At 43.3% G+C, this 23,028-nt stretch overlaps 1 protein-coding gene across 2 annotated transcripts in view; it reads right to left on the reverse strand.

The window, feature by feature from the left end:
• DNAAF11 (dynein axonemal assembly factor 11) overlaps window positions 1-16,696 on the reverse strand; it is a 46,381-nt gene extending 29,685 nt beyond the window's left edge. For both annotated transcript variants that reach the window (XR_008597427.1, XM_054985220.1), the window contains exons 1-7: window positions 16,624-16,696; window positions 13,247-13,414; window positions 11,095-11,172; window positions 7,671-7,843; window positions 5,246-5,445; window positions 4,403-4,594; window positions 2,986-3,063 (exon numbers count right to left, since the gene is read on the reverse strand). Coding sequence is in view for 1 of the 2 variants with exons in the window: in XM_054985220.1 (XP_054841195.1) it covers window positions 2,986-3,063; window positions 4,403-4,594; window positions 5,246-5,445; window positions 7,671-7,843; window positions 11,095-11,172; window positions 13,247-13,414; window positions 16,624-16,633 (899 nt within the window). In the remaining variant the exon portion in view is untranslated. The remainder of the gene's footprint in view (window positions 1-2,985; window positions 3,064-4,402; window positions 4,595-5,245; window positions 5,446-7,670; window positions 7,844-11,094; window positions 11,173-13,246; window positions 13,415-16,623) is intronic.
• Between the last annotated feature and the right edge of the window lie 6,332 nt (window positions 16,697-23,028).

The raw sequence follows: 23,028 nt of genomic DNA on the forward strand, positions 1-23,028 counted from the left end.
ATTGTTTGCAGAAATCCTCAGCATCCTTTTCTACCTCTCTTTAGCCCAGGGAATCAAGCGCGACAGTTATCTCACATTAGAAAACCAAGTTGGGTGAATAATCCCTTGAGGCCTGCTCATGTAACACATTCCCAACATCTTGAAAAATTTATGGTGGGAATGAGGTGAACATAAGAACTCAAAAATTGGTGACAAGAAAACACAAAGTGAACAATTAGCATAAATTATGCAAATCAATCCAATTAGCAAAAACATACTTTCCTTTCATTTTTAAAAAATAATGATACAACAACAACATTTTATTTATATACCGCCCTTCAGGACACCTTAACACCCACTCAGAGCGGTTTACAAACTGTTATTTTTATACTTGCAACAATCACCCTGTGAGGTGGGTGGGGCTGAGAGAGCTCTGAGAGAGCTGTGACTGACCCAAGGTCACCCAGCTGGCTTCAAGCAGATGAGTGAGGAATCAAACCCGGTTCTCCAGATTAGAGTCCTGCCACTCTTAACCACTACACCAAACTGGCTCTCAGAATCGAATAATAACATTTGATTTATATACCGCCCTTCAGGACAACTTAATTCCCACTCAGAGTGGTTTACAAAGTGTATTATTATTATCCTCACGACAATCACCCTGTGAGGTGGGTGGGGCTGAGAGAGCTCTGAGAGAGCTGTGACTGACCCAACGTGTTCAGATTTCCCTCCCCTTATTATTATTTACTTTATTTATTTACTTCAGCTCTACCCTGCCTTTCTTCTGTTTGGCTTCCATTGTTCTCCTCTCCACCATTTTGTCCTCACAACAACCCTGTGAGGTACACTAGGCTGAGAGTATGTGACTGGCCAAGGTCATCCAGCAAGGTTGCAGGACAGAGTGGGATTCAAACTTGGGCCTCCCAGATGCTAGTCCAACCTTCTAACCACTACATCACACTGGCTCTTTATCATGGGTCATATGCTTGAAAGCAAGCAAGCCTGGGTTATTGGGAGAGGGAAAACAACTCAAGAGACTAACAGTGCAATCCTAAAAACAGTTACTTCAGTCTGAGCTCAATGACTGTCAATGGGGTTAGATGGGAGTAACTCTGCTTAGGATTGCTAGGTAAAAAGCCCTGATGGGCATCATTTTACAAAAGAATAAGGTTTTGGTCCATAAACCATGGCTGCCGCAACTGCACCAAAAGGTCTAGAAACTTGCTTGTCAAATGTGACACTTGAGATTTGAGAGAAGCTATTAGGATTGCAGCCATTGAATCTCCTACTTCATCTGGCTACAGCTAAATAAATCACGGAACACGGTTGCCGCTCATGCTGTTCCCCAATAGTTTATCAAAATCCGGCTGTATTAATCCATTGAGCAAAGAGAATAGTACATCATTCGGTAAGCCTGTAGAGCTTTAGAGGTTTTTTCCCTTCATACGTTTTTAACTCTCAGAACCATCGTTCCAACCTGTCAACGCAACGTTTTAAGGCATTGCATGTTTGTCTTCCCTTGAACAAGAAAACTACTCTAATTTTTGTGCGGCTGTCAACACATTTCTACAACAAAGCCGAGACATCGATACAGCGGTGAGTTTCTTGCAAGACGCTGTTGTCAAACACCGGGATTTCTTTTCAGCCGCTGCAATGCCTTCCCTTCGTAGCTTTCAGGCCTGCTGAAGAGATGTCATTGTTCTCTTTATGATGCTAAACGGGGCCGACCATGGTGAAGATATTTTTCAGTAACTTAATCTGGTCTAAGTAAAAATCAATCAATCAATCAATCAATCAATCAAAAGAGAGACAGAGCCAAATCATCTGTAAGATAGATCTTTCCTAATAGAACAGAAAACTTAAAGAGACCAGGAAGTCCATCCTAAAACAACAACAGGCAAATTATTTCAAAGAATGTTTCTCTTCATCCATGTCTCCTGCATTTGCCCCCTGTTTAACTGAAGTCTGTTTGGCACATTGTATACTTGGTTGAACAGGTTTTTGGTTTCATTTGTTCAAAGACTGACTGCAATGGAATGTCATATGACCTGAAAAATCTGCATTTTTCTCATCTTTTTGGGGGGGTGGAGTAACAACCAGTCTGATGAAGAGTTGTGGTGTGCACAAGATTTTGGGTCATTTTGGTTAGCCCTAATAAAAGGTATTAATGTGGATCTTGGATTTTTATACAAAGGAAGAGACTCAATTTAACTCTTTCCCCTTGAACTGTATGCATGCCCAAAATGGCCACCCCACTGGCTGATTTTATCTCTTCTGTGGGAGAAATAGGTGTTGAGTATCCATAAACTGATCCCAGCAGAAGTAGAAGCAGCTGAAAGGGGGTAATTCTGGGCAGGAAGATGACATGAAGGGAAAGAAATAACCTCTTCCCCATGCACACTGTACCAGTTTCTGCCTCTAAAGCTCCACGACTGCGTTGTTTTGAAAAAAAAAAACAGGAAGAATAATCATAAAAATATGATGAACAGCTGCAGTCCCCCTTACTCATCTAGAATTCTGCTTTGCTGTGCAAGTACCAAACAGGGGTGCTGAACATTGTAGAAGTCAGGGTCCCTTTCCTACCCTCAATTCTCTTGGCAGAGTCGCCCACTTCTGAAATCTCCCCTGTCCCACAATAACCCCACTCAACATGATGGTAACATCTTAATTCTGTCATTCTGGAAACTGGTCATTAATTTAAAAAATCAGGAAAAATCCATAGCTTGAGAAAGATACCGAAAAAAACCCAGGTGATTAGACTTTGGGAGAACAGAAAACAGAAAGCTTTCTTAACAGTTACAGAATCTACCAATCGTGCATTCGTTCTCCAGCTTTGGTGATCGTATTTGACATGTGCACAGGAAAACTTAAATGCAAAGAATTTCTTTTTAAAATCCAACAAAATTATTTTTTTACAAGTGAATTACTGAATTACTTCCTCAGATAACCAAGCACCGCATTCAAAACCAGCTCACTCTCCTAGAGGACAGTTTCTCCCTTACGTACTTGGGAGCGTTCACATTCAGAACTCTTCCTTCTGGAGTGATCAAAGTCCTTGGTGGCTTCTCTTTCTTCTTCTGTTCTCTATCAAAATAAAATGGGGGAGGGAGAATAGCGAGAATGGAAGTTTCAGTTTTTGATTTTGCATTCTGATCTGTTCTGCAAGGCAACAAAGGAAGAAACAGAAAGACGAGAGGAAGATCGTAGAATGCGTAGAAGGTGAGTTCCCCCAATCACATGACTACAAGACAGGTGGGGCATCCATGACCCACGTCGAACAGATCTTGTATTTTGGCCCTCACAGTATTTGGTAGAGAGGGCTGATCTTTCCCTTGTATCCTTCAGGAAGGATGCACTTTATAGACAAATTAGGGAGAGTCAGTGCCTCTCTGCACAAGACATCTTACACGGGGACACTCAAGTGACTTACTTCCTGTGCGGACTTATATTCAAGTGGATTCTGTCTCCCTAGCAGTGTCTGTGTATCCACAAGGGGAGAACAAGGGTAAGATCTTTTGTAAGATGTTTTGTGCAGGGAGACTCTAAGAGATGGTGGCTGCTCCTTTCTGAGTACTACAGCTAGCAAAAACTCAGCAATATGGTTTCTGATTACCTCTCGTGGACAACAGGCTTCCACATAAGTAAGGCCCAAGCTATGTGTTACATATACCATGTGATCACCATGGGGACTCGCCCCATGGCTCCAGCTGCAAGTTCCCCATAGGAACTCAATGTGGGAGTCCCACTGGGACCCAATTTGGATTGGGGACCACTATGTGGAGGGAGGAGGGGCTCCCACCTTCCTCCCATTCCATTTTCTCATCCCAAGGAGGGACGTTATTTGATGGAGTTGGAGGGCTGCATTTCTTTGGAGCCATTTTGGATGGGGTAAGCAGCATGCAGGAGAAGGCAAGAGCCCCTCTCCTGTACCACAATCCTGATTCAAACCGGGCCCCTGCAGCACTTCTAGTTGAGTTTCCATAGGGGACCTGCAGCTGTTGCATGGCTGCCAGTTCCTGTGGTAGACGTAACGGGTAGTTTGGACCTAAGAGAACATCTAAAAAGCACAGGCTCATTATTGAGAGCAGGGCTCATCCAACTGCTGCTCCTGAGGATCAAATCACCTTTTCTTGCACCTTCTTCCACTTTTTTTTTTTACTTTTCTCTCTACCCATGCCTCCCCTTGTAGTCTATAGTAAGAGTCATAGTCAGCCGCGAAAAAGGTGCTATAGATATATATATGGATCTAAGAACATTATAGGTTTCTAAGGCATGTCAAATGTTGGTTTGTCAGGAGGGAAAAACAAAAGGCTATTTAGAGACAATATCCGGTACTGAGGCTGTGAAAAATCAATGCAAATTTTGTATCACATAAAACTATTTATCATCAGTTTGCGAAATGCACAGCAAGAATGACAAATACCTGTTTTCTTTTGCATTCTTTTTTTCTTCAAGGAATCTGTGAGCTTCTAATCTAGCCTCGGGAGTGTGGGGCACAGGATCCTCCCAAAAAGCTCTCTCTTCTTCATCATCCTCTTCCTCTATCACCAATTCACAGTATTTGTTTCCTCCTTCAGACTTTTGGTGGTTCTCTCTCTCATCTAGAGAGTAGGCACTGCACAACCATGCACAAAAGAAATCCCCTTAAATCATGATGACAGTGGCGAATACTAACTACACTGGCAGCAAAGGCGCAACCATTAGAAATTTTGCTTTATAAACAACAGAAATGAAGATATATAACATTCTCACAGCTTTTGGGAGCCACTTATGGCCTACAGACACATGCAATACTCTCTCCTCACGTAACAAATATGCTGAGTGTTTTCTTTCCAGAACAGAAAGACATCTATATTAAAAGAAAGATTTAAGATGGGGACATCGCACATAGGTCACTGGTAAAGTATCCACTTTGTATACAGAAGTTCCCAGATTGAGTCCCTAGAACCGGCACTCCAAAGACCAGAGGTTGGAAACTGAGAGGTGCCATCTTTTTTTCAGTTGTTTTGTGTTCTGTTTTAGGCCGCTTAGATTTTGATTTATGTTATTTTCATGTCTTGGCTTGTTTTTAGCCGCTTGTGCAGTTTTGTTGCTTTTGTTGTGAGACCCCTCAAACCCCCCTCTGGAGAGGCAGCATGTACATTTTCAAAATTAATACAAGAACTCTGCCTCTCTTTTGAAAGAGGCAATGCTGAGGGTCTGGGGGTATAAAGCAGTTTCACATGTTCAAATATGCACATAAATGGTGGCGCCAATGCTTGCATACCATTGGCTATCAAAGCCAGGAGTCCGTTCCTTCTTTTTCTTCTCCCGTTTTTCATGTGCTTGACATTGTGCCTCTTCTTTTTCCTGGGACCTCTTAAGAAGGTAGGCCTGTTCCTGTTCTTTGATTTGTTTTTTTACCTCAGGATAATTCTGTAAAGCTTGTAGCCTCTCAGAATGCCTTATCTCTTGAGAATCCAAAAACTGAAAAGGGGGCAAAACATTAAAATATTATATATATATCGTATCTTCCAGTAACTGCTTACCCTTACATAGGTCAAGGCTATGTGGTGGTTTCAGTTTGGGCTTTAGACTTGGCAATCCCAGAAACCCCTTGGGTGAACCCAATGTTTGGGAAGACTGTGGCCATTTCCACACGTCCTAAAAAGAGTGCTCCATTCACTGAACACTGGCGGCTTTTTTACGGGATTTCTGGTGTCTCTGATTTTAAAACAGAAGCAAACAGTTTTGCTTCCATTTTCGCAGCACCTCTTTTTAGGACATGTGGAAACAGCCCAGATCTCTTGGCCACACTTACCTATAACAACTACTCCAAGCGTGCTGCTTCCATTTCATTAATGGCCGCTTCATGCTGTTTTTAAAATCCATTTAAGCCAAATGTGAATCTAAATGTAAACCAGAGTCTAAAAGGCATGTGAGCTAAATTTGGTGGACCAATTGGCTGCAAGGCCAATGCACACTCAGCTAGATTTGCTCCAGAAGGGAAAATAAACCTTCAGACACAAGCCAGCCATTTGTCAGTCTGAAGATCAGAATCGGCTTCTGTTTACTGCTTCTGTTCAATGTGCCGGGCAAAACTTTTAGCATGAATTTCATTACATGCTAAAAGGACTAATTTATATTTTCCATTAACATTAATATTGGATTAACAAATTCTGGCCCTTGGCACCAAGGACGAATGTTACCCGTTATCTTTCAAGCCGTGACGCTCCGTTCCTCTTGGCCTCCAGGCAGATTTGCCGAGAACTGTTCTTTTTCCCGACAGCATTTGGATAATGAATTTCATGGGCTGGTTACTTCTTCGCTTCTTAAGATTGATAGGTTTCTGGGGGTCGTGTTGTTCCTGTGTCTTCTGGATTGCTAGCAAATCAGCTTTGAGATACTGTACTGATGATTGTCATTGCTTTTTAAGGGATTGTTGAAATTACTGTTTTATGCTTGCTAGATGCTTCATGTGACCTTGGGCCTAACAGCAGTTAGCAAGCATCTTAAATAGTCTGCAGCTTCCATCCACCACTGATCTGCCCAACAGAGGATGGAAGTTGGAGAGTATTTAAGATGTTTGTTATCTGCCATTTGGCCCAAGGCCAATAGAGCTGGCCAACAGAGGATGGGATGGAGCAGAAAAAACACCCCCTACCATGGTGGGTCCTAGCTCCATCTGAAGACCATCTCCTTCCAGCAGTCACTGATGAGGAGGGAAATGGAGGCAACAACCAGGCATCCTCCTCCACCCCCGCACTGCACTGGCTCCAGATCCATTAACAAAAATCGCTATTTGCTATTAGCAGCAGGTCAGGAAACTACTGAAAAAAAGCGGCTGGGTTCCACCATAAGGGGATAAACCCTGTCCTAGGAACAACTGGCTGCTGAGTGAAAGTTTGGTAACTTATGGCTGTGAGTGTGCAGTTTGTAACCCTCTGGCTGTCACAGCTCAAAGGAGGAACAACAAAGTAGGGCAGGAAGAGCATGAGAACTGGGGAGAGGGCACTGAAGCCGCACCTGCCAATTTGTGCATGTGTACAGGGCCTTCTCAGTAGTGGCACAAAAAATCTAGAACTCTCTCTCCCAAGAGAGAGTAAGTCCCCTTCTATGGCCATTTTCCACCAGCAGGTGAAGACTTCCTGACAATGGTCAGGAAGCTGTAACTGGCCTAAGGTCCCAGCTTCTGAGGGCTTCGGTGCTTTGTGTGCTTGAGAGCTGCTCCGGTATCTTGCAGGTGTTTCGGTGGTTACGTGTGCTTCGGCTGTGGAGATTTAGCACTTGTATGCTGCAGTGCCCTGCTGCTACTCAACCATCTGTGTGTGTTGCAGCAAAGTTCCAGCTCAGCTCCAGGTACCTATCGTAACAGCTAAGATAAGGTCGTTTGATTATTTTCTTAAACGTCTGATCTGCTGAGACGTACTGGTTTGATTTTAATTGATTATTCATATTAAGTATTCAAATAAAGATTTATTTTCTGAAGTAGTGTTTATTACTTGTGAGTAACCCAATCTTGGAACTGGAGAGAGGTTACCAGGCGGTTTTGCTGGGGTTTGTGGAGGAGACAAGGAGTTCCTCTGGCTTCCAGGCACAGGGAGTCAAAGGAACAACAACAACCCCCCCTGCCCTTCATAGAAATTTGACCCTACTCAGGAGGCAAGGGGACATTGCAATAAGTAAGTAAGTTTCATATAAATATAACGTACTTTGAGCTGATGAAGTGTAGCAACCACAAATTGTCTATAACCTTCAAAATCAGTGCATGGGTTCCCTACAAGGAAGAGCTCTTTGAGGTGTATATTCTTCTTCAGAGTCTCAATATTGGACAATTCACCTATGAAATTAGCTGTCAGATCGAGCTTCTGTAAGTCTTCACAACCTATTTTGGAAAGGTGAAAAGGTTTTTTTTTCTTAATTAACTTTGCATTTCTTAAGTACACCTACTTAGCCCTCCCTGATCACAGGACACAGTTCTTGCTGAATAATTCTACAAATAAAAATAAAAAACAGCTACTAGAACCGCTGACATTTTAAGAATTATAATAGTTTCCTTGCTTCCAAGATCTTATCCTAAAACAGGAGAGATTTAATTAAATGAGAAGGATTATTTGAAATGCATAAAAAGGGTTGGTGGACCTAAAAAGAATATTTTGGGTAATTATTTCTTGATTTTGCGACATGTGGTCTATAGCAGTTAATCTAAAATTAGGCTACTGATTGTTTGAATCTGGTCCAGGTGGTTAACAGCCATAACAGGAAATAGCTTCTATATGTGCATTCAGGGATGACTGGTCTCTCACATGAATATCAACAGATGGTTGTAGTTGTGCTGATATAATCACCAGGACTTGCAATACCCAGGCTCAAAATCCTGTCCAGTCGCAAAGTTCACTAGACAGCCTGTGCCAGTCACTCATTCAGTCTAACCCACCTCTCAGGACTGTTGTGAAAATAAACTGGAGGAAGAGAAAACCAATATGCCACCCTGAACATCTGCGGGAAGGATGCAACAGATAGGTAACTTGTCCACGTTTTTCTACACTTTCAGTGCAATCCGAAGCAGAGTTACGCCAGTCTAAGCCCGCTGAAATCAATGGGCGTAAACTTGAGTAACTCTGCTTGGGATTGCACCATTTGTTTCTTTAAAAAAGTTAGATTTCACCCACCTCAAGTTAAATCCTTCTAAGTTTCATTGGTTTCAACAGGGCGAAGTAAACACATGGGCTTAACTTCCCCACTGAAAAGAATCAAAGGCGCTCCGCAGGTATTGTACCCATTTTTTCCACAATGCAAATGAAAACCAACTGCTACTCTTATCATTGTATCTCAACAAATATGGAGCTTCAGCTGAGAGTTCTCCTACCTCGATGGATCAGCTCAGAGGGATGAGAAGCCACAGCCTCTCCACTGCGCCTGTGTGATGCAGTAGGTACAGTTTCAGGCTAGGATCTGGGAGACTCGGGTTCCAATCCCCACTCTGCTGTGGAAGTTTGCTGGGTGACCTTGGGCTAGGCATACACTTGCAGCCCAGCCTACCTAACAGGGTTGTTGTTGCAAAGATAAAATGGAGGAGCACAATGTCAACTACTTTTGTTCCCCGCTAGGGAGAAAGATGGGGTATACAAGAAGTTAAGAAAAATATATATCTAGCTCCCCTAAGAATCCCTTATCCAAGGAATAACACATATATTTTTTAAAAAATTTAAATTAAACTTGGATCCACGTGAACAGTCTTGGAAGCCAAATTTAAGCTGAAAAGTGGTATAAAATAAATACTTTATTTTAATAAAGTATTTCATTTATAATGTTGATAGTTCTCAATACATTCTCTCGCTCCTCCTCTTCTCTCCTAACATAAAACGAACATCTATCTCAAATTCTGATTCAGCACTTGTTTAACTTAATAGTCCAAATTTCTAATGGTGTGCTCTTTTAAAAACAAAACAGAATAAAAAAGATGAAGTAACCATGTTCTACATTTACATCTCTATTTAAAATAAACTTTTTTCCTCTGAGTGAGTTGATGTGCTGATAGGAATGTTTGTGCATAGGGAAGAAACTTCAGAACAACCAAAACCAGAGGCTTTCGTTGTTGTTGCGGATTTTAAAACTAAACTGTATCAATGTGAGAATGAGGTTCAAGACAGCAAACAAATATCTTCAGAAATACTCCTTGAAATCTTCAAAGCAGGAGACTCCATTCTTACAGTGCTCAAACCGTAATGACAAGCAGTGTAGTTTAGTGGTTAGACCTCCACACTAGAAACTGGGGAACCCAGGTTCAGAACCCACTCCGCCTTGGAAGTTCATGGGCCAGTCACTCTTTGTCAGCCTCACCTATTCACAGGGTTATTGTTGTGAGGATAAAACAGAGGAGAAAAAAGATGTTTAAAGCCACTCTGAGTCCCCACTGGCAAGAAAAAAGGGTATAAATCTATATATATATAAAGACAAGTGTCCTGACTGACTCAATGCCCAGCCCAAACCCCTGGACCTAGAAGCGTGAAATTTGGGCAGGGCGTTCCTTTTGTGATGTAGGGGCTCACAAAGAAGGGATTTTAAGAAATTCGCCCCCTAAGGGGGTAAAAAGGGGTAAAATGTGTTTTCCCATAGGGATACAGCTTCACTGTGTGGCTGGCAGGGTACTACTACTCCCCCCCCCCCGCCAACTGCCACTCTTCCCTGAGGTCATTTGCATATGAGGCCTTGATTGGTCCTCTCTCCAACATTCTAAAGAGTATATACTTGTATTAAAATGGGAAAATCTATTTCATATACTTAATTGTGCCTACTATTCTGTCAACACGTCTAAATGATTCCAGGCTCCCTTTCCCATGTTACATTTCTGCCAGAAAAAAATTCACAACATCTGCCCATAAGGACTGGAACAGATGTACATTTAAAGAAAACATCATTGTAACCCCAACCGCAAGGGACGTTAGCTTGTAACTTGGCCAATTTCACAGAATAATTAGTTAAAAGAGGTAAATCTCTCTGGGGTATTTATAGCAGGGGATTTAACTAACCATAATTTCTGTCAAATGGACTGCCAACAAATAGCTTTTCCCATTAAATTTTTATTGGCTTAAAAGCAGGAAGGTTTGTTCATAAATTGCGTTAATTGTGATTTAGTTCTCATGCTATCAACTTGCTCAGGCTGCTCTTTAATTAGAGTCCTATGAATGTCCAAATTAAGAGAATTCAAACAGTCCAATGCTATTTGGGGAGTTTCACTCCATGTCTCTAGATACTGGGCATTATCCATTGGAAGTTAGCTAAGCCTGAGATCCAACACAGACAACAGGCTTAAATATTATTTTGTGCACTTTCTTTCATTAATACAAATAGACTTATGCACACCTTATTTTTGCTGGCCCATAACCATGATACTATACCAATGCATTTGGTAGTGCTTTAATTGCATCTCTGTCCAGCAGATATTTCTAGTATGCAAACACTGTTGTCTCTCTTGTTGGATACATGTAGTTACAGGTACACCTTAATTTATTTTCAGTATAGGCTACATGTAATTACAAAAAATCATCTGTTCTGTGTGGGATAGATCCCATCTCAGCAGGGCTAGATAATACATATATAATAGCCAACTATGTTTTAAAATAAAGACTTCACCTTCCAAATTTTCGATTCTTTCAATGTTGTTCAAAGCCAGATTTAAATACTCCAGCTTCTTTAGTTTGCTAACATTTTCTGGAACAGAACAGAAAAGGTACTTTATTAATCTGGCACGGGGATCAATTACACCTCAAAATCAATCATGACACCAGTTCCCAAGGGGGGAAAAAACAGCAAGTCTTCAGGAGAATCACGGAATAGGATCCTAACTAGAACAACACTCCCACCATGATAGGATGAAGTTTTGATGTACCACTTGTTTATAGGTCTGTGTCAAGATTCTTTGAGGGTACATTTGGCACCTACTTGCTTTCTCTTTAATGATTCTTTGATGGTATATATTTGAAACCTGAGTCCATTGAAATGTATGGGCTCAGCCTAGCGTAATCCTACACAAAATTGCACTGATAGTGTATTAAAGTTTTTAGTATCTTTGGTTCCCCCCCCCACTCTTAAATGTAAACAACACTAAGAAGTATATGCTATATTGTCTTTTGATGTTTACAAGTGTTCCAGTAAAAATAGTTTCCATGTACATTTTCCAGTTTGTTTACGTATAACAAACTGTATTCATTTTTTAATCCTAATCAGGTATCTCAGTTCAAGTATTTGTTGCTAGGGGCATAAAATTAGTATGTGGTTACTTTTCAAAAGCTGTTTCATAAATATAACTCAAAATAAATATATTAAATCAGATCAAACTCTTAGCCAGAACCCTGGAAATTTTTCCAATTCAGAAAACCCCCATCACTGATGTGGCTTTTTAAACAAACAATGTATGTTGTTGATTCCTTTTAAAATTTTTAGTAAAACCTTGATCACGAGAGAGAGGGCAGGAAGGGTCACATCAGTGCTTAGTTCTTGTGGCTCCTTCTTACATGCCCAGGGTTAGGCAGTGAATTCCCTGCATTGTGGAAGGGGTTGGACTAGATGACCCGAGAAGTACCTTCCAACCCTGTGATTCTATGAGTCTATGACCTTGTTGTGCAGGCACCTTACAGCACAGTCCTACGCAGGTCTATTCAGAAATAAGCCCCATTGTGAGCAGTGCTGGGGTCTCCCAGATAAGTGTGAACAAGATTGCAGCCTTACAGAATCATCTGATACAGAATTTCACACTTCTGAGTCCACTGAAGTCAACTGGAGGGTGGAAACCTTCTCAGGACTTTACTCTTTATCTCTCGAGCTCTGTTTCTCATCTCACATCTAGCTGCGAGTTAACAGAATCATAGGGTTGGAAAGGACCTCCAGGGTCATCTAGTCCAACCCTATGCACATGCAGGAAATTCACAACTACTTCCCCCCACATCCCCGGTGCCCACTGCTCCATGCCCAGAAGATGGCAAAACACCATCAGGATCCCTAGCCAAACTGGTCTGGGGAAAATTGCCTCCTGACCCCAAAGTGGTGGTTGGCCTTGCCCTGGGCATGTAAGAAGGGGCCACGAGAACTAAGCACTGATGTAACCCTTCCTGGCTGGGTCCTCTAAGAAACCTGTATGGTTATAAAGAAGAGGATGTTAAACGAGGGCACCCAGGAAAAAAACAGGGAGGGGCTGAACGGGGCAGGGGGGGGAGGGTCTCCCTCATGGTACAGTCTACAGCCCAGACTATGACAACTTTATTCAAACAAATTATAGATTATGAATTAAACACAGAAAGCAGCTATGCTAGAGGAATCAAAACACAATAAAGTCCAAACGCTCACTGAAAAAAGGGCCTATTTGTTTCGATAGACCAGCTCACACTATCCCTTTCTGTTTAGAAGATTAGCCACTGAATAATTTCCTTTTGCATGCCTCTTCACACTAACAACCCATAACCAAATTAGCTGCAAACGACAAGTGCGCCCGTTGCTTGCAGCCCTGCCCATTCAAACTTTCGCCAATTAAAAATGTCCCCTGCCAATTACCCACACAAGCCTATGGTTGAACAACTTTTCACAAACTTGAGAACATTAATGCATCTCTGGCTCAGGGAACCAAAAATCCAGCTTCCTGTAAGGCTTTTGTGGGGCATCAACAGTAGATGAAATTCAGCATCGGCCCCAGGCTTCCTCTACTTTAACTCCTTCTCCTCCTTACACAGTCTTAGATCATTTCCAGTCCTTGGCTAGTTGTAAGTAAAAGTTCATAAACAAATGCACTTACCAATTCTGGGAATCAAGTTGTTCTGAAGATAGAGAATTTTTAATTCCCGGCACCATTTGTCAAGATGTTCTAGTTTCTCTAAATTCTCTTGATGTAAGGAAATTTCTTCCAAGGAAAACATTTCACAGTTGTTATGCTCTGCCCGTTTTCTGATAAGTTGTTCTGTGACTGAAAGAAATGTCACCATATACCGGAAAGTTGCTTTTTCAGAAAAGATCGACATATAAAAACTTAAAGGTGCATGAAAACGCAAACCAGGAAACTGGTCACACAAAAGTGTCCTGCTGTGTGGGAAAGCGTGTAACTGGTTTCCGACCATCCTCATAGATAGATCATTTTTGATGCCTGAGATGGAATATTCAAATGGCACCACCTCCCACAACAAAATAGATTACAGTACATCAGGAATTTCTTGCCCCTAATCCTTATCACATGAAGAGAGGCTTTCAGTAGCTATTATTACATTTCAAGCCTTTCAGAGCCTGGAGCCCACATATCTGAAGGACTCTCACCTTCCATATGTCCCTGTGCCCCAACTACAACCTTTAGGCTGCTACCTGTTGGCTGTTCCCACTCTTAGAATGGCACACCTGGCACTGACCAGAGCCCACACCTTTTCCATCATGGCTCCCACACAATGGAACAGGGTCCCTGAAGATGTGAGGGGTGCCCCCTTGTTGAAGATCTTCAGCAGGCACTATAAGGCCTGTCTGTTTGCCAGGGTATCTTTTGCGGGTGGGGGGGGGGAGTATTGGTTTTTTTTTACTTGTAGTGTTTTTTAATTATTATTACTATAAGCCGCCTTGAGCAAAGAGGATGGTTGGGGTTAAAATACTTAATATAAGCTTGCTAGTAGGTCTTGCATGCTCAGAACTGACCCTGGCCCCAGGATCCTCTTCAATGTGCTTTGCCCAAGGATTTCATCCATGGCAGATTCCCAGGGCTTCCTGCACTGAGTCAATGCAAAAAAGCTTCCAGCACAGGCTTTGCCTAGCAGAAGTAAGCAGCCCAGATCATCTTAAACTACGGGCCAAACTAGACATGACGAGTTACACTTGAATGGCAAGTGAACAGACTCACATGTATTCCTCCCTGTTCACTTGTGCTCCACTTGCACTCCACTCAGTCACAGTGATCGAGTGGAGTGCAAGTGAACAGGGAGGAATACATGTGAGTCTGTTCACTTGCCATTCAAGTGTAACTCGTCACTTCTAGCTTGGCCCTAAAACGGTTTGAAAAACAGAGTACAGAGATGTAATGGAAAGCCATCCTTTTCTACTACATGTGGGCTCATCGAGCTAATGTGTTTCTCCCTCCCTTCTTCTGATATGCAAGGCAATCTAACTAAAGACTTCTGCCTTCACTGTCAACCATAGTATGTTGTAATTTCCAAACCTCAATCTATGGACTAGGCTTTTCTCGACAAAGTAGGATTATGAAAAAAAGGTTTAAAGTAAATTTCAGCATATAAGGCTTGAAAAAGATACTTATTTAAAGGATTTTGGAAATATATGGGAAAATGCAAATCATAGTTTGTAATCAGACATACTAACAAACTGCAAATCCCAAAAACCTTTAATCACCAAGCCAATATGAGCAACGACCCTTCACAAAAAAATATATACGGTTGGCTGTTACATCTGAACCCTGCCAGGGTGCTGGGTATCCTATTGTCTAACAGGCCAATCTGCATAAACTACAAAACCTCATTTTCAGAAGCTGAAGCCATTCCATGACCCACCCTTTTAAATAGCAACCCATCATCTGTGCCAAATACATATATTAAACCACAGATGGCAACCTGTTCCAGTATTAATAGGCATCCAAACAGTTTGGAGGGCTGACATTTATTTGATGGTTTAAATGAGGCTACATAAATTATGTGTTTTTCATTTGGAAAGCAAAGGCATTAGGAAAGTCAAAATTAAATCTGTGGATCGCAAGAGCGCTCTCTGGCAACATATGTGTTTGGCTTATTCGGTTTTTGATCTAAACCTTTTCCCTCTGATCAGGAAAAAAAATAAGCAGACAAGTAAATAAAGATGAAAAACATGAAACGTAAACATGGCCTCCACAAAAAAAATAAGAGATTCACAGAAAGGTTTCTGCCCTGCACATTGGGAAATGCACTCTGCATGTGCTTGCAGATCCCTGGCTCTGGGAATGTACTCTGTGCATGCTCTTAGTTCACTGGCTGCAAGAATGTACACAGCACATACTTTCAGCTCACTGGACATAGGAATGCACTCTGCATATGCTCTTGGCTCCTGGCTTTGGGAATGCACTGTGCATTCTCAGCTCAATGGCTACAGAAATGCACTTTGCATGTGCTTGCATCTCTCTTGCTCTGGGCATGCACTCTGCACATATTCTCATCTCCCTTGCTCTGGGAATGCACTCTGTGCATGCTCTTGATTCTATGGCTCTGGGAATGTACTCTGCACATGCTCTTGGTTCACGGGCTGCAAGAATGCACTCTGCACATGCTCTCGGCTCACTGGCTATAGGAATCCACTCTGCACATGCTCTCAGCTCCTGGCTTTGGGAATGCACTGTGCATTCTCAGCCCAATGGCTACAGAAATGAACTTTGCATGTGCTCTCATCTCCCTTGCTCTGGAAATGCACTCTGCACATGATCCAGAGGAGTTAGCCGTGTTAGTCTGTAGTGGCAAAATAGAAAAGAGTTCAGTAGCACCTTTAAGACTAACCAACTTTACTGCCGAAGAGAACTGTGGTTCTCGCAAGCTTATGCTACAGTAAAGCTGGTTAGTCTTAAGGGTGCTACTGGACTCTTTTCTACTTTGCACATGCTTTCATTTCCCTTGCTCTGGGAATGCACTCTGCACATGCTCTCAGTTCACTTGTAGAATTACACTCTGCACATGTTTACATATACTAGCAAAGGAATGTTTTGATTGCTCCCTCCCCCTCCCCCCCTAATTGCCGCCTCTCTTCTCTCTCCTGCTCTTCTGTATTTGACCAGTCTTTGTATCAGGCATCTGACGAAGAGAACTGTGATTCTCGAAAGCTTATGCTACAATAAAATTGGTTAGTCTTAAAGGTGCTACTGGACTCTTTTTGATTTTGCTACCACAGACTAACACGGCTAACTCCTCTGCAACTCTGCACATGGTCTCAGCTCCCAGGCTCCGGGAATGCCCTTTGCACATGCTCTAACGCATCAACGTCCCCGAGTCAGCTGTGCTTCAGAAAAAGGCGCATTTCCTCCTCGTCCCGCACTCAGCCCAGGGAGCCTCGCCTCGCGCAACAGGGAGCGGCAACACCCGGTTCTAGGACGGCTCCAGGGTCCCTGCCCGACCGAGAAGGAGGGAGGGCGAGCCGCAGTGCAACCGGAGAGCGCGAGGCTCCACTCACTGCGCGCCATGGCCGCCTCTCCTCGCGCTCCCTCTTTCCTCCGCCGCCGCCGCCGCCACCACCAACGGACGCCTCGCGCGTAGCCATGGCAACCTGAGGGGGCGGGGTCAAAGCAAGGGCGTTCCTCTCCGCTGCGAAGGACGCAGAACGGAAGTCGTCGCTCTAGGCATTCCCGTCTCTATCACTCTGCCTTTTTCTGATTGAGGGAAATAGCCGCGGGAGGGGAGCTGGCCCGAGTTTGTGCCGGAAATGACGACAGTGAGAAGGGACAGTGGCTTGAGGGAAAGTGTTGAAACCTCCCTTGAGAGTGGTCGTGTTTGCTCTGGTTGCCCTGTTCGCTCTCCTTTCCTTCCCGATCTAAAAATATTTATAGCCTTCCTTTAAATAGGCTTGCCAACCTCCAGGTGGTGGCTGGAAATCTCCCTGAATTACAACTGATTTCCAGGCCACAGAGATTAATTTCCCTGGAGAAAAGGGCTGCTTTGGAGGCTGGACTGTATGGCATTATACCCCGCTGAGGGTCCTTGAAGCCCAGCTCTCCTCAGGCTCCAACAACGTTTACCAGGATATCTGACAAAGGAAGTGTCTCTCATGCTATACCCTGGAAATCTAGTTGTTGTAGCTGGTGGTGGAGAGTGCTGCCAAGTCATAGCTGACTTCTGATGACCCTTGTGGGGTTTTCATGGCAAGAGACTGTTAGAGGTGGTGCGCCATTGCCTGCCTCTGCAACCCTGGTCTTCATTGGAGGTCTCCCATCCAGTTACTAACCAAAACTGACCCTGCTTCTGAGATCTGACAAGATCAGGCTCACCTGGCTACCCTGGTCAGAGCATAACAGATGGGTAGCACTTGTATATTGCAGGGGTGTTTGGGGGAAAAGAGGGAGGTACAGTAGACCTCGCCCGTAAGTATCCCACCTTGTCCCCATGAAGGATCTTTGTCAGTACCAGGAATAGATTTTGCCCTCAATGCAAGAGAGATGTCCCCAATTAGAGCCTTTCACTTGGGTCCACAGCTTTACAATGGGATTTGACAGATTCATGGAGGGGACCATCAATGGCTACTAGCCATGGTGACGAAAGGGAACCTCTACAGTCAGCAGCAATAAAGAACTCAATACCAATGTCAGAAGGCAATATCAGGGAAAGGCCTTGGTGTCTGTGCCCTCTTGGATAGCCCTTCAGGGCAACTTGGCCACTAAATGAAACAGGTTGATGGACTAGGTAGACCAGCAGGCTGATCCAGTGTGGCTCCTCTTATATTCTTATTTACTGAACTTCATATTGGGTGCTTCAGGGGGAGGCTTTATCTCTACCCTGAAACCACTGTCCTCAGTAGCCCCAAGGGAGGAGGGCAGTACCAATAATCATGTTCTAGATGTTGTCATCTGGATATCCTCATGCCAGTTTGAAAGCCTAAGAGCCAAGCTACAAGTGACGCCTGACACGAGTTGGACACTTATCAGCTTCCCTCAAGTTTTGATGAGAAATGTAAGCGTCCTGGTCTTGCAGCTTGGCTCTCCATTTAATTGAAGTTTACAGAACCCCCCCCCCACACACACACACAGCGGAGGGGAAGGGGGGGTGCCCGGCGAGAGCCCAACACCTGCACTCCCGACTGCATGTTCTCCCTCCCATAGACTGCCTCTCTGTAAACTTCAATTAAATGGAGAGCCAAGCTGCAAGACCAGGACGCCTACATTTCCCATCAAAACTTGAGGGAAGCTTACAAGTGTCCAACTCGTGTCAGGCGTCACTTGTAGCTTGGCTCCAAATGATGGAAAGGTAGAATGTAAATCTTTTTGGAAATCAGTAAATGAATATAACAATGTTTTAGTAACCTCATGCCAGGGAATTATGCATCATTCTAATGCCATTTGTCAATCCAGGCTGTGGGATGCATGGGACTCAGAGGGTGGGGTAGAAAGCAGATAAGAGGAATGTTTGATTTAAAGATACTTCATAAGTGGTTGGGATGCAAATTAGCACTCCACTGGTTCGAATCCCACCACTGCATGAGCTCGGCAGGTGATCTTGGGTAAGCTACTCTTCTCAGCCCCAACTCCCAGCTGTATTGTGGGGATAATAATAACACTGACTTGTTCACTGCTCTGGGTGGGGCACTAATCTGTCTAGAAGAGTGGGATATAAGCACAGTTGTTATTATGTAAATAGGCCTGTGAGACAAAAAAACAATTCCATTGCAATATACCACCATCTAGTGGCCTGAGTTGCAGAATTGTCAGATCGCAGCTTCCTCTAGTTAGGAGAAATTTTTCTCCGAGACGTGATTTATTCTGCAGCTGTTCCCATTTCTTTCCCACAATATTTCTCCATGCCCAAGAGACTTACAACCAATTCATTCATTATATTGTTTCCTTGCATGAGCTAAGCTCCGTGTGTGTGAGCGGGGTACATCATCACTTTTGAAGTGATCTTATATCTTGACTTCTGCTATTGAAAACTAACTGGAGGAAACACGTATAGATTCTCTACTAGTATAATATTTTTTCTTTGTATTTTTCTTTTACTTAAAGTGCATAGCGCTATAGTGATATATAAATGTGAATATATTTCTTCCTATTGCAGACTACTATGATCCGTGAAGCTTTGCCAATTTGGTGATATGAGACTGTATGCTTGAAGTTCTTTTACATAAGGAACGACGAGCCTTTGAAAAAGTTTGACTTATGAAACGGGATAATGGGGTTTTTTTTCTGGGAAAAGAGGTGGTGGAACTCAGTGGGTTGCCCTCAGAGAAAATGGTCACATGGCTGGTGGCCCCGCCCCCTGATCTCCAGACAGAGGGGAGTTTCGATTGCCCTCTGCACGGCTCGGCGGCGTGGAGGGCAATCTCAACTCCCCTCTGTCTGGAAATCAAGGGGTGGGACCACCAGCCATGTGACCATTTTCAAGAGGTTCCGGAACTCCGTTCCCCTGTGTTCCTGCTGAAAAAAAAGCCCTGGTGGTTATGCTGGCAATGCCCATTAGGCTCCACCCTATAATAGAAAGACAGTAGTCTGCAATAGGATTATCATTCATTTTGAAGAATTCAGTCTTGACTGTTGAATTATTACCTGGAATAAAAAGGAACAAACACAATAATGAAGAACAGAATGAATATCACTTACCTCCAAGGGTCCTTTTGTAGAAAAAGAGTTGGAGGAACTCATTAGCATAATGTATTAGCATATCTCATTAGCATATGCCATGCCCCTTGACATCACCGGAAATGTACCATTCGCACAACTGATTTGCATATGCCGCACCCCCTGATATCACATATCCTGGCTGTTTTGGACCCAATCCTGGCCATTCAGGGCCGAAATTGGGCTCAAAATGGCAAAAAGGACTGAAAATGGCTGAAAAGGGGGCCAAAATGGTCAGGGTTGGGCTGCTGCTGAGCAGGATTGTGATCCACCGCCTGTCAGAGGCCCAATCCGGGCCATTCGGCCCCAATCCAGGATGAAACAGGCCCAAAATGGCCGAGAGTCAGGTGGGTGAGGCCACCTGATGTGACCTCTTTGGGGAACTGCCGGAACTGCCTTCCTGCGCATTCCCCCTCGAAATGAGCCCTGCTTACCTCAGTGATTATCTTTAAGGACATTTTTCACCAACTGGATCTTTGAACTTTGTGCCAGATATGAATAACATACTTTGAAGTATTAAATTATATATTGTATTTATTGTTATGACAGGAAGGGTTCTTATATGGTATAAGTATTTATTGTAACATTTATTCATATTTATATATCACTATAGCACCGTGCACTTTTAAGTAAAAGAAAAATACAAAAATACAAATAAAAATTATTATACTAGTAGAGAATCTATACTTGTGTTTCCTTTGGATAGTGGTTACAGCTCCTTGTGTTTTTTGTTGAAAACTAGCCAGCATGTTATTGAGTGGTAATATGGTGGTTAGAGTGTCAGATCAGGACCTGGGTTCTAGTCCTCAGTCTGGCATGAAGCTCTCTGCGTGACTGTGAGCCAGTCGCCCTCTCTCAGCATAACCTTCCTTCCTGGATTGTAATGAAGATTTATTTTATTTATAGTCTGCCTTTCTCACTGAGACTCAAGGTGGATTACACCATGTAAGTCAGTGTGATCAACGGCTGGAACGTTCAATGAACGGTACAGTAGGGTATGGATTGCAGAAATTCGAAAATAAGCAGAAATCCAATACAGAGCTGAAGCAATGCTGAAACAAAATAGAAGCAATTTAACATGCCATATTAAATGACATGGAAATTGCTGTTTCCTTACAGCCCTGGGAGGAGGGAAGGAAGATCTATATATGCAGCCGTGATCTCAATGGAAGATAGATGCATCTTGTGGACGTGGCAATTTTGCTTGTTTTACTGCAAAACGACGATCAAAAAAGGGCATGAGTTCACCATGAATATGAGTGAATGGAACATAAGCAAACTTACTCAGTGATGAAAGGTGAGGCAAAGAGAAGGAAAGATGGAGAATAAAAGAAGGACTTTGGTTCAGCTGATCCTAACCTGGATAGCTCAAGGAAGCCTGATCTTGTCAGATTCCAGCTGCTAAGCAGGGCTGGTCTTGCTTAATAATTGGATGGGAGACCTCCAATGAAGACGAGGGTTGCAGAGGCAGAAAGTGGTGAACCACCTTTGTTAGTCTTTTCCCATAAAAACCCTGCCAGTCATTATGACTTGAGAGCACTCTCCACCACTTTCTGTAACTAAGACATACTTGCTGTTTTGCATACAGAAGAATCGTTTAATGGTATGCAAACCTGTAGTGGTCCTTCATTTATTATTTATTTAGATATTTGTACCCCATCTTTCTCTCCAAAGGAGATCCAGAGTGGCTTACAACAGCGTTCTCCCCTCACAACAACCCTGTGAGGTAGGCTAGGCTGAGAGTGACTTGCCCAAGGCTGCCAAACAAGCTTCCATGGCATTGTTGGGCTTCGAATCTGAGTCTCCCATCACACATCACACTGGCCCGCCAACCTTCGGACCAAACAGTTTCTCTCATGCCCAACCAACTTCCCAACATTTGAAATAACACCTCTGCAAGAGAAAACGTTACACTCTAGTCATACTATAATTTGATATTTTTATTGCATTTATTCATGTTAAAAGTTTATATCTTTAGTGCAAGGGAGGTGTTGCAAACTTATCTATGACAGAACTTCAGGATCAGGATTATTTATGATACGTGCTAGCTCAATTCAGCTGTGAGCTTTCTTGGCAGCTTTTTTGGCAGGTATACAGTGTAGCGAAGAACCGACAGGAGACGAAGTCAGGATGCAAGTCTAACCCTCCTTTCGGAGGCAAGTGCTTTATTGAGAAACTTTTCCGGAAGTCCCGGAAGAGAGCAAGAACAATTAAGGCAGTAGCAAAGGTTACAATCTTCTGAGCCAGTCACAGATGACTGGGCAAACATGCTGCAGTCAGCCTTTGTCTTATCTATGAAGCATAGTGAAGCACATTGTGAGCTGATCGCGTAAGTATATGGTGCAGCTCTGTGAAGGAGGAAAGGACATGCTGAGACATGCTGAGAAGGGCCCAAGGCCAGGTTGTACTCACTCCCTTCTAAGTCCTGGTCACGGTGTGCCTATTGACCAGGACCTGCAGAGTGGGGCTGCCAAGGCTGGCTGGTGTGCCAGGTCCAGCCCACAATACAGATCTTCCCCTGCTCCAGGCTATTTATTGTCCAAGGATGCGTAGTGGCAATGCGACCATTCACACAGAAGGCAAAACCTTCCATTCACATAATCAAAAGCGGCGGCTGATATACACCACCTGAGATAACCATTCATAGTCTCTATTCAATCCAAGTCTATCTGAGTCAAATTTACATATGAATTACATATGAATTCCAATTCAGCATCTTCCCATTGGATTTTGTTTTTGAAATTTTTCTGTTGAACTATGGTGACCTTTAAGTCCTTGATGGAAAGTCCTGGTAGATTGAAGTGTTCTCCCACTGGTTTCTGGATATTGCCATTTTTGATGTTAAATTTGTGTCCATTTATTCTTTTGCACAGCGGTTGGCTGGTGTGTCCTATGTACAGAGCAGATGGGCATTGTGGCACATGAGGGTATATATCACGTTGGAGGATGAGCAGCTGTAAGAGCCAGAGATAGTGTAGTTTACGCCACTGGGTCCTGTAATCGTATTTTCTGGGTAGATATGAGGGCAAAGCAGGCATCTGGGTCTGTTGCAGGGCCTGGTACCTGTGCTGGTGACTCTGCTGGCCGATTCATGGTTGTAGGTGAGAAGTTGTTTAAGGTTGGGGGGGCTGTCTGTAGGCAAGGAGAGGTCTCCCACCCAGGGCTTGTGAGAGAGAGGCATCGTTTTCCAGGATGGGCTGGAGATCGCTGATGATACATTGGATAGGTTTGAGCTGGGAACTATAGGTGACAACCAG

This window comes from Eublepharis macularius, chromosome 7 (assembly GCF_028583425.1).
Source record: "Eublepharis macularius isolate TG4126 chromosome 7, MPM_Emac_v1.0, whole genome shotgun sequence".
Classification (NCBI taxonomy): Eukaryota; Metazoa; Chordata; class Lepidosauria; order Squamata; family Eublepharidae; genus Eublepharis; species Eublepharis macularius.